The sequence below is a fragment of the Glycine soja genome, chromosome 11 (assembly GCF_004193775.1).
Source record: "Glycine soja cultivar W05 chromosome 11, ASM419377v2, whole genome shotgun sequence".
Lineage (NCBI taxonomy): Eukaryota > Viridiplantae > Streptophyta > Magnoliopsida > Fabales > Fabaceae > Glycine > Glycine soja.
In genome coordinates this window covers 5,220,710-5,232,722 of record NC_041012.1, presented here as the reverse complement: position 1 = coordinate 5,232,722, position 12,013 = coordinate 5,220,710, and the positions used below count along the sequence as shown (strand labels likewise).

The 12,013-nt window shown below is 34.5% G+C and overlaps 2 protein-coding genes across 3 annotated transcripts; both read left to right on the top strand.

Annotated features, from left to right (window-relative positions):
- Positions 1-1,819: 1,819 nt before the first annotated feature.
- LOC114377065 (ATPase family AAA domain-containing protein 3-like) lies at positions 1,820-7,974 on the top strand. Its single transcript, XM_028335450.1, has 8 exons — positions 1,820-2,251; positions 2,343-2,438; positions 2,873-2,983; positions 3,488-3,797; positions 4,749-4,839; positions 5,696-6,038; positions 6,392-6,540; positions 7,043-7,974. Exons 1-8 carry the CDS (start codon positions 1,970-1,972, stop codon positions 7,554-7,556), a joined length of 1,896 nt encoding a protein of 631 aa, XP_028191251.1. The 5' UTR covers positions 1,820-1,969; the 3' UTR covers positions 7,557-7,974.
- Positions 7,975-9,052: 1,078 nt separating this feature from the next.
- On the top strand, positions 9,053-11,106 carry LOC114375121 (late embryogenesis abundant protein 14). Of its 2 annotated transcripts, none has more exons than XM_028332870.1 (3): positions 9,053-9,353; positions 9,889-9,995; positions 10,112-11,106. In XM_028332870.1, exons 1-3 carry the CDS (start codon positions 9,166-9,168, stop codon positions 10,702-10,704), a joined length of 888 nt encoding a protein of 295 aa, XP_028188671.1. In that variant the 5' UTR covers positions 9,053-9,165; the 3' UTR covers positions 10,705-11,106. The 2 variants fall into 2 exon arrangements, with proteins under 2 accessions (XP_028188671.1, XP_028188670.1); XM_028332869.1 differs by having other exon boundaries at positions 9,054-9,353; positions 9,886-9,995.
- The last annotated feature ends 907 nt before the right edge of the window (positions 11,107-12,013 follow it).

The following is a 12,013-nucleotide window of genomic DNA, read 5'->3' as shown; positions in this document are numbered from 1 at the left end:
TTTTTCTTTTTTAAATATATATCCACGTACCGTTAATAGAAATAATTTTTAAAAAAGTAAAAATTAAATTTATAACTCGTTAAAAGTAATTTAGAGTATGAGTTTCATAAAAATTTGAAAATGTAAATATATTTAGATTTTAAAGTAATTTTAATTTATCATTAAAATAAAATTATTTTTTAAAACACAATTTTAAAACTATAATTTTAAATACAAATTATTTTTAAAAAATTATTTCTTTTAATATCAATTATTAACATTGATTGTATTAATTCTAAAATAAACACGACTTAATACACTTGCACATAAAATAAAATTATTCATTAAGAAATTTTCAAGATTGTATCGATATTATTCAAGGCGAGACTATTAGCACATCAATACATCTATTTATTGATATTTCTTTTTTTTATTCTTCAAATGTACCTTTTTTTAAAGTTTATTTGGGTTTCACAAATTTTATCACCAATTTTTTCCATGCATTTTACCCCCATATTTTATATTTTTTTGTGTATTTTGTTATTATATTTTTTTAATTTTTTCACATTTTATTATCATGTAAATAACAAAATGATGTCGTTTAAAAAATAGTGATAAAACAATGTCATTATTTTAAGGACATCTCAACACATCCCTTATATATTTAAGGAATTGATAAATTTGATGAAAATTACAAAACATGATAGTTAAGTTATAAAATATATAATTAAATTTTTTTAAAAAGAAAATGCTATAACCATTTAAGATTTTGTATTTAAATCTTATAGTAAAAATGTAATTAGAAGAAAAAATCTCATTAAAATGACTTAAAATCAATAACATATTCACCAAGGATCCGATTTCCTAAAACGTAAGCTACAACACAACACAGAATCGATTAAAAGAAACACAAAACAAAATCATTTGTTACACATTTGATTTAAAAAGTGCTCGAGACAGAAAAAGAAGAGTGTACAAGACAGAACAAATAAAAACTTGTTACCCACTGAATCAAAGGAAAACCTTTTGCCATGGATAATAAATGATAAATACAAAATTACCCCCTAACATGTGCATGTCTCCCACTTTCGTTAGTGTTTGTCAACTGCTTGTACAAAACTTCTGCACGAAATTATTGTTGCAGTAACATAAATGTCTATGGCGATTATTCTTTTTTTTTTTCTCATGCCTTTATTCGCAGCAAAGTAACATAATGATAAAAAAAAAAGATGCAGCAACGAAATTGGAGTTCACTTATAAGCCCAGAATTTCAACACGAGAGAAACTGGACTTCAATTATATAAACGAAAAAATTTATCATCCAAAATCATATTTATCCCTCCATATGTTCTTGATAAGTTAAATGTTGCAACCCTCCATAAGTTAACAGAATTTCATTAATTCTCTTCATTCTTGTTCTTTTTCCTTGTTGACGTTGAAAAGGAAACGAGTCTCTATTTTGAGAAAAATTCAGAGCCACTAAACCAGAACTCATGCCATTTTTTATCATTCTAACTACTACTTAATTGGCTGGGTTGCAGCAGTTAAAATTTTTTCTCCCGATTCTATATCCTTGTGAGTGTAATTGTCATCTTCATGATAGCATTCTCAAATTCAGATGATTAAAATAAAAAGGATATTTCAATCAATTTTACATTATTTTTTCTATGTTGCACAAAATAAAACGTTATCCTCTAACTTGAAATTTTGTTTTGTTCAGTACCAAACGGACAAAAAATACAAATTAATACAAGGTTAAATATAATGGGATGATCCACTGGGCCAAAAGCCCACCGCCACGCACCCGTAAGTCATTTTATCTATTTCAGTGTTGGACAATAAACGGCAGTCGTTTAAGCGTTTGAATTGCTCTCCACGCAACGCAGTGCTTTCCTCAACCTTTCCATTCCCGTTTAAACCCTAGCAGAGGGTTTTAGCTCGCGCCACACGAAGCTTCTCCATGATCCATTTCGAAGGCGCATTCTAAGCCATGGCTGCTTCAAAGTTAACCTCATGCGTGGCGGTAACTTCCGCCGCGGTGGTTTCCATGTCCGCCTTCTCCGATCGTGCCTACGCCGATTCTTACTTCCGACTCCCTTTCTTCTCCTCTAAACCTTCCAATGAACCCTCGCCGCCGAACCAGACCTCCGACTCCAAGTCCGAGCCTCCGCCGCCCGATGAACCTAACAAATCGGGTGGCTTCGACCCGGAATCCTTAGAAAGAGGAGCCAAAGCACTCCGTGAAATCAATAGTTCTCCCTACTCCAAGCAGGTTTGTGTTTTATTTTTGGTTCTAACGAACTCAGTGTTCTTTGTGTCGGGAAGGATTTTAGTTTTCTGATTATTTCATTTTTGTTTTCCAGCTGTTCGATTTAATGCGAAAACAGGAGGAAACTCGCCTCGCTGAATTAGATGCTGAGAAAGTTCATTACGAACTTATTCAATCTCAAGGAGATATTGTAAGTGGTATTTTTATATTGATATAAAACTTCGATATCATGTGTGTAGCTCATGATATTCTTTAATCGTTTCAACTTTTGCGTTATATGTTGTGCTACCAAATAGGTCAAACTAGATTATTAAGGACCTGGTACACTCTTCCATAAAGCTCGGGCTTACACATGCAATACGCAACTACCACTGGGCTGGCTGGAAATTTTGTCAATATTTTATTTTGTTTGCTGTTTTCTCATTTCGAAAGCTATCCCTATGCTGTATTATTGTAGTTGTTATCATCGTTATTTTCCCTCTGTTGGTTATAAATGTATAACAATGAATCGAGAGTATTGTAAATCTATGTGCTTCTAAGCACCTATCATCACAGAAGAATCATTTTGGTGTAGATTTTAAAATTTTTATCTCGCTCTGATTTGTCAAATAAATTTTATTGCAGGAAAGGCAGCGTAAAATGGCTGAAGAACAGCGCAATCTAATACAAGACCAAGCCCAGAGACAGGCCCAGGTGTTGCGATATGAAGATGAGTTGGCAAGGAAAAGAATGCAGGTGCAGACTACATAAAAAATATACTCTTTTATTTAATTTGTGAATTTAGATAGCTTTGGCATTTAAACTAGCCTCTAGAAATAACTTTTCTGCCAGAGCAAAAAGTCATGATGAGAGTTATGGATGTAATTAGGAAATATATATGCAAAATGAAGCTGAGTTTGAGCTTAAACTTATGGTCAGTAAATTCCTTTTTGCTCTTTGGTCCTAGGCACTGGATATACTTTTGCTAACAAACCTATCTTCTTTTAGTTCTTCCAATTTTTTTTAAAGAAATGTATGATCTTAGCTAATGATTTTCTTGACGACTTCTGATATTTATCCCCCTACCTGTCTTGTTCAAAACCCTGAAGCAATAGGATTTATGATGAAATTTCCATAGAATGGTCTTACTGTTTGTGAATATTCAGATGGCTTGAGCCTCTTCAAATTAAACCATCTTTGATGTTTTGTAAGATTTAAATGTTTTACATAGAATAGTTATCCATAAATTGCCATTCTCAGACAGATCATGAAGCCCAAAGGCAACATAATGTTGAATTGGTCAAGATGCAAGAGCAGTCTTCTTTCAGAAAGGAGCAGGCAAGACAGGCTACTGAAGAACAGATTCAATCTCAGCAGCGTCAGACTGAGAGAGAGAGAGCTGAAATTGAAAGAGAAACTATTAGAGTTAAGGCAATGGCGGAGGCTGAAGGCCGAGCCCATGAAGCAAAATTGACCGAGGATCATAACAGGAGAATGCTTATAGAACGAATGCAAGGTGAAAGAGATAAATGGCTTGCTGCAATTAACACAACCTTTAGTCATATTGAAGGTATGCAACTGATAAGCGCATCTGTTGTCTTCAGAATATACTTTTTGCTTTTATATGAGGATCATTGTGGATTTTGATTGTCTTGTGCTACTTACTCATATTTATGGATAAATTTTTATGCAGTTTCACTTTCATCATGTCAATATCTGTTTTCCTTTTTGTAAATGTGATTAATATTGATATGGATATACCAAATTTTGGTTGGTAAGTTCATCATAAAGCTTTGTGCAACAGTAGCCATTTTTAGCTGAAAGGCTTATTAGCTTGTTGCTATTGATAATTTTTTGCCAAAGTAAAATCCTTACACAAGAATAAACTGCCATGTTGTATGATTTGTATGTATTGTTTGAAACCAAAATGCATGACACAAGTCACATCCTTACATTTATGTGTCTGCATCCACAGTATATTTTCTGTACTTTCCCTGACAGAGAACGGATAGCAACTTGTAGTAATATTGCATTATCCCTTACAAACGATAATGGGAAAGTTCATGCCAGTAATGGTTCCCAGAATTGTTAATCCTTTTACTTGGATAAATTTGCAGCCTGAGTTTTTAAGCTTGCTTGTGTGCAAGCTTATGTCTAGTTCTTATCTCACACGGCAGCATTCATGGTTGCATGATATCATAGAGCTCATAGCTTCTTACAAATGTAAGTACTGCTCTAGATGTACGCTTCTGAACTTTTTGGGGAAACTCTAAAGGTCAAGTTTTATATTACCAAAGATATTTTTGCACATTTGTTTAAGAAAATGTAGTGATTTTTGAGTTTTTGTTTCTCTGGTTGTCAATATGTGGGACACAGCAAAATGTTGCTAGGTTGTATTGTTCCATCTCACTACATCTTCTTTATCATGGTATCCTTGTTTTTATCCACTGTTTTCATTTGTAGATGATGAGTTGGTCTTTGTGTTTGGAAATGATATCAGCTGACTTCTTACAATATACAGGTGGTCTAAGGGCCTTATTGACTGATAGGGACAAATTGCTTATGACTGTTGGAGGAGCTACTGCACTAGCTGCAGGAATATATACGACTAGGTACATATGCTGTTCTTTATTATGCATTTGATTTTGAATTAATGTTACCAAGTTCAAAGTCTGTTTGGATATACAAATTACAATCATCTCATGTATGTCACTATTGTAATGCTTGTTAATGTACTTTATCCATACAAAAAGATTGTGGAAGTGGTAAGACTGATTGCATGATAGTTGTATCCAAAATGCATAATCTAGATGTATAATAGCTGTTTTATGGTACTATTGGATACTAAGCAAATGTATGGGGGCTCATTGATAACATCCATATCATCTTTGGCAACTATAAGTATAAATCTGGAATCCAGGAATTTAAGGAAAGAGAATAGTAAGATATTATTTTTGTATCTTATGCTACAGAAGTACCCACTACTTAGCATCCATCTCCCAGTCCCACGTCAATTGTCAATCCTTCCATTCCCAGCCCGAAGGAAAAAAAGGAGAAGAAAACATGATTACAAATAAAATCAAAGTTTTTATTACTATGAATCTATGATGCTTCCACCTCCCTTTTCAATGATAAGCCACTTCAATCCTTTATTAATTTGAAATGTATTGTCTTGATTCTTGCATCACTTACAAATTCTTATATGTAGTCGGTAGTCCTGAAAACTCTTGGTGATAAACCAGTTTAAATCACTTGCAAATTCTTGCATGTTTTCCTTCCTTTAGTTAATTAACAGGTAAGTTCAGTGGGTAGGGTCAACTCTTGGTGAATTTGTGTTCTCTTGATCAAATATGCACTGGGTTCTAACCTAATTTTTCAAATTTGTATTCATCACAATTCTGCCTTTTTCTTTCTTTCTTTTTTAAATGAATATCTGATCATTTTGTGTTGTACTTTCTATTTCTACAGAGAAGGTAGTAAAGTCACCTGGGGCTATATTAATCGGATTTTGGGGCAGCCATCGCTGATCCGGGAGTCATCTATGGCAAAGTTTCCTGGGTCAGAGATCATTTCTCAAGCCAAAAACAAAGTGCTGTGTAATAGTACTTTGGCTGGGGCAGAAAAGCCTATTGGGAGTAAAAATGGTCTTGGAAATGTAATCCTTCATCCATCATTGCAGAGAAGAATAGAGCATCTTGCACGTGCAACATCAAATACCAAATCCCATCAGGCACCATTTCGTAACATGCTTTTTTATGGGCCTCCTGGCACTGGTAAAACGATGGTTGCAAAGGAATTAGCTAGAAGATCGGTATAATGATTAGTTCCTTTATACACATTTTGATTTTCATATATCTGACTTGTTCTACTTTTACATGATCTGTTAAGTTGTTTTTTACTGACAACGTGACATAAGTTTCTGGATGTATTATTTGTGATGTATGAACAAATGAATTAAAATTTATTATTTTCATGCCCAAATTCTGTTTTATATTTATACTACAAGTGGGTTTGGTTTATCTTGTATTCTTGTAACCATTTTCCATGAGCTAGTCATGAAATTTCCTTGGATATTATTTTATGGCTAATTGTTCATGCTGTTTGCTGAATTTGTTTAAAAAGGTATCTTTAACTACGGCTGACTCTTTCAATTTTTATGTGAAGGGTTTGCATTATGCCATGATGACTGGAGGAGATGTTGCACCTCTTGGCGCACAGGCTGTTACCAAAATTCATGATATATTTGATTGGGCCAAGAAATCAAGAAAAGGCCTATTGCTTTTTATTGATGAGGCGGATGCTTTCCTTTGCGAGTAAGTTTTGGAGCGTTTAAAATATATTTTGAAGACTGCTATAAAAAACTAATTTAAATTACTACTACGTAGCAGGGTAGCCAAAATTATTTTGTTTTGTAGTTTATATAATGTGAGAAATGTAACTGTTGTATTACAAGTTACAACAGTATACATATAATATCTTTATACTTTTACACAAATGCTAACTGTTTATATTTGATTTATATTGTGTTTTTAATAAATTTTGATATTTAGAATCACGAAGGGTCTTTAACTTCGCATATTCAGAGATTAGATACATAGATGAATCAATAACACTTTTATGGAGTGTGTCTGTATTTGTTTTACCTTATTGCCTGTAACTTGGAAAGATTGCAATTTTTACCCGGTATATTGCAGAAACAATTGGTGTGATAAGTTAGATATTAATGATATCTCTTATATAACAATTTTTCCGTGATAATTTTTTATTCAATGCAGGCGTAACAATTTTTCCGTGATAATTTTTTATTCAATGCAGGCGTAACAGCTCCCACATGAGTGAAGCTCAACGAAGTGCTCTAAATGCATTGCTCTTCAGAACTGGTGATCAGTCTAGAGACATAGTACTTGTCCTGGCGACAAACAGGCCTGGTGATCTTGATAGTGCAGTTACTGATCGCATTGATGAAGTAATTGAATTCCCACTTCCAGGAGAGGAAGAGCGTCTAAAGTTGTTGAAGCTCTATTTGAACAAATATTTATGTGATGACAATAATGGCTCCAAGGGGGGTTTCTTCCTGAAGAAGCAACCTCAGAAGATTACCATAAAAGATTTATCTGAAGATGTTTTCAGAGAGGCTGCCAAGAAAACAGAGGGATTTTCTGGCCGCGAGATCGCCAAACTCATGGCCAGCGTCCAAGCTGCTGTTTATGGGCGCCCAGACTGCATCTTGGATGCCCAGTTGTTTAGAGAAATTGTAGATTACAAGGTCGTGGAACATCATCAACGATTAAAACTAGCAGCTGAAGGTGGCCAGCCTTGCCAAATATAAATTTGAGCATTTTATTTGCATCCCCATTTTGACCTGCTATGTTAGTGTTTTTGTCATGTTATTTGGGCCATGTGGCCGATGAGGCAGATTCGTTGAAAAAGCTACACCTAGATGCATTTTGTGAGCCAAATTTGCAGGATACTTCGGCTTTATTAATTATTACTTTGTTAGGAATATAGGAGGAGGGGCTTTAGCCTTTAATTACTTGGAAGCAGCATATCAGAACCTTTTCACCTCATCCTATAGAGCAAGAAGCCAGGTTTTTGAGAGCATAGAAGTCAAATTACATTTATTAATAAATTTATAGAATATGCTCAAAGTTGTAATTTTTTTTATTTTTTTTTGCGAATTTTATTTCTTCTAAATTCCAATGAAGATTCTACCAAATTTGAATATGCTAAATATTTTTTTTCTTAAATATGATTATTATCTTGTTATCTATTTAAGTTTTTTTGTCTCTGCAATCTAACACTTTCGGAGATTATTTTATTATCTAATTATCTTATACGAGTTTAGAAAAAAATTATTAGGACAGAAAAAATGAAAAACGCTAAATTACATGGATGAGAAATTAAGCCTAAATTTAATTGCCAGAATCCCATCCTCTTTGGGCCGGGGTTTCGTTTACTTTTGGACACGTATAATGGGTTTAACACTTCTCCTATAAGATTTTCGTTACTCTCTTTAATTATGAGATCTTTTTCACAAATTTATCTATTTTTTATAAGATTATTTTTTAATTTTTAGATGTATTAATTATTATTTTTTTCTACATGTTTTTATTTAATTAATCTCTTTAAATATTAATAAAAAGTAATTAAGTTGATAGAAAAAAAATTAAAATATAAATAATTGACATATTTAATATAATTAATTAAATTAATTATTTTTATCCAGAGACGTGAATTATTTACTGAGGGAATACATGAGTGAATTGAGCTTTTGTTCCATGTTAATTTATGTAAGAATTAGCTACATACATTTAGTAGATTCAATCTACACAACTATTGTGTATGTCAATTTTGCTTTCTCCTGTCCCTCCACTAATTATAGTTCACACAATAGGTCCTTTTAGAAAGGAAAAAAAAAAGAGAAATTCCATTGATATAAAAGTTCAGCACAAAAAAGGTATACTCACAAAGAGATAAGATGGTTTATGTGACATAAAGATAAAAGAAAAAATAGTATCGTGAATTTACTGATTACATGCATAAGTGATTAAAAAAGTAGTGATAATATTTGATGTTATGCACCCTAAAAGAAATTCTTGTTTTACCCTAGCTTAGTTCTCCAACAGGGTGGAGCAAAACCCGTTAAAGCCATCAAGATTGGTCGTGAAGCGGGTCATGCGGGTGCGCCTCCACGCCCCTTCAACACGTGTCCAAAAGCTAGGGCGTTCTTCCTAACAACAAAACCTTGTAAATTTCGCCACGTTTCTCTAAAATACCACGTGGAGTTCATGCTGCGCTGCATATATTAACACCCACTACTCTGTCTTCCTTTCCATTCTCTTCTCGTATCACACGATCCATCTACACGGTCAAAAAGAAAATCGTTTTCCTTGAGAAAATACGGACACAGAGACAGAGAGAGGGAGAGAGAGAAGGAAATGGGAAGCACAAAGTTTCTATTGTTGGTGATGGTGTTTCTCGCAGTGTGCGTGGGGACATGCAGGCCTTGGGGTGATGATGTAGTTGAAGATGGAGAGGAGGCCAAACATTTTGCAGCAAAAGCCGTGCATGATGTCGAGGAAGAGACCCGCTCTTGGGCTGATTGGGCTCAAGACAAGTTCTCCAAGTATTTTTCTTTTTCACTCTTAATTATCCAATCTCACATAATTAATGATATTCCATTGTTAATAAATTTTGGTGACGCAAGTCCACCATGCATGCTTGGTTAACACCATGTTTGTAAGGGAGCAATCTTTTTAATTATAAGAACCAACGTGGATGTGCTAAGCGGAAGAAATTAGTCCCCCCGAACCATGTTTAATGTGGGTAATGTCTCCAATAGGAGTTATATGAGAGGGAGGATACAAAGAAACAAAACAAAATTATAAGCATATAATAATCATATTAATTTGAAAGTGGGCATTCTTTTTAAGGCTATTAAGCATGTAATATGTGGGCGATGTCATATACCTGTGGATGATGGGATTGATGAGGAAAATTTGAGCAAATGTTTCCAACTTTCCACAAAATTCTATTTAATTTATCATGCTTCACCAGAATTTCGCTTTGTCACGCCTAAGTTGCTTGTTCTTGTGCATTTATATGGCCAAATCTTAAATGTTGTCATTTTGTTCATTAGTTCACAATTATTGTGGCAGAAGTTTCGGGGCCGAAGAGGATCATGAAAAACAAGCGACTCAAAACATGAAGTATCAAGCTGAAGATGCTGCTTCAAGGGCCACGGAGAGAGTGAAATCTGCAGCATCAGGTAACGTATATATTTGTTCATTCTTTACCATAATCTTTTTTAATTTCATGTACCTCTCGATTAAAATTTGGTATCAAATTCAAGCAAATGTTAGTATCTTTGATTTGTTTGTTTAGGAGCCTCGGACTATGCTTCTCAAAAGGCTACGGATGCTAAGGAAGCAGTTTCAGGTGCTAAGGTCATCAAAATGCCAACAGATAGCATTAACAATGCAAAACACACAATGGGAGATACCTACGAGGATGCTAAGCAAAAAATGAACACAGCTTCAGATAAGGCTTCAAGTATGGCTCACAATGCCAAAGATAACACGGCTGAGTCCATGGAATATGGAAAAGATATAGCAGCCAATGCCTATGACCAGGGTAAGCAAAAAATAAACATTGCTTCAGATACAGCATCAGAGAAATTCTATGATGCCAAGGACAAGGCAAGTGATGTTAGGCATAAAGTGAAAGGAGCCATGGGTTGTGGAGGAGATAAGGCCAATAATGATGCTAAAAATAACATGGGCGTGAAAATGGAACATGGAAGGGACAAAGTAGCCGAAACTTTTGACCAGGCTAAACGTGAAGTGGGTGAAGCATATGTATCAGCAAAGAATACCATGACTGAAGAGGCCAAAGCTAAGTACGAGGCTGCAAAGGAGAAGGCTTCGGATGCAACAGGTGATTTAGGAGCTAAGATGAGGAACACCCCAAACGTATAAGCGCATGGTTAGTTTACCGCTTATTCTTAACTATGACAACCTCTATTAGTTTTTAGCTCTAGTTTCCACAAGTTATCGTTTATATTGTGCTTTAATCTCTTGTAATGTGTTAGTCTTTTACACGTTCTTGTATGCTTTTCTCTTTAATAGAGATGCAAAAAATACTTGTTAGACATTATGAAAAAGTCATTACGTACAAATCTATTCTCCATAATGATAGGAGAGAGCCTGAAAGGTCCCACGGTTAGGTTCTTCTATGATCTATCACGATGCCAGGTAGATTCATATACAGGGTGCTGCCCCATAATGTTGTAGGGACTTTGCAGCTTATATATAGTAGGCTATATGTATGTGTAATTATAACATTTTGCAGTTAGTGGATCCTCTCACGATTGGTATAAATTGTTGGGCCCCTTTACTAGTTATTTTTGTTACAAGAAGAGCATGAACATCTAAAAGGTGTATGGTTTAATAAAAGGTAATCCCCTCACTTATAATGATGAGTAGTATTTCTTCTGCATTTTTTTAGTGGTCTGATTTATGGTGGTCCATAAGTCCAAATGCCCGTTCATTAGTCATTTACTCATTAATACTAAACAGAAAAACTTTATAATTTAAGATAGCAACTTTTGCCGGAACACAACACATTGCTACAAGTTGGAAATTGTCCTACTAAGTGGGAAGATCAACTTGCACGAAAGCATGGGAATGATCCCGAGCATAGCATATTATCATACAAGAAACTCTTATGTAATCTTACTGTAATTAAGCACCGAATCATGTGACAAATTAAATTTAGTCTACGCCGTTGGATTAACTAACTAAATGTGAACCATGCGTATGGTAAAGCTATTCTTTTTGGTATGAACACAGCTTGTGTATGTAGCGTACTTTGTTGAGCGTAGTGTATTATTATTTATAGATGTGCTAGCTAGTTGCTTATATTTGTGGCTCATATACAGAGTTGTGGACTGTGGAGGTACACGAAAATTTGAGCACTTCGATTGAATCTTATGAAAGATTATATACCCTATCGGATTCATGACAAAAGCTTTCATGTTTGATTGCAGTTTTTCAATATATTAGCATTTAGCGCTCTTATAAAATCACCATGATTACATTGCGCTTAGTGCAAAAGCCTTCTCCTTAACCATTTTTAACCCTTATCCTCATACAGCTATTTTCCGTGAATTTTTTTCTTCGTGGTTCTTTGAAATTCTTGTTATCATCGTCTTCGACTTGCTTTTGCCTCCCTATAGAGGCATAACAGCATTAAATCCCGCTACGGTGTATAATGGTAGCAATTCGT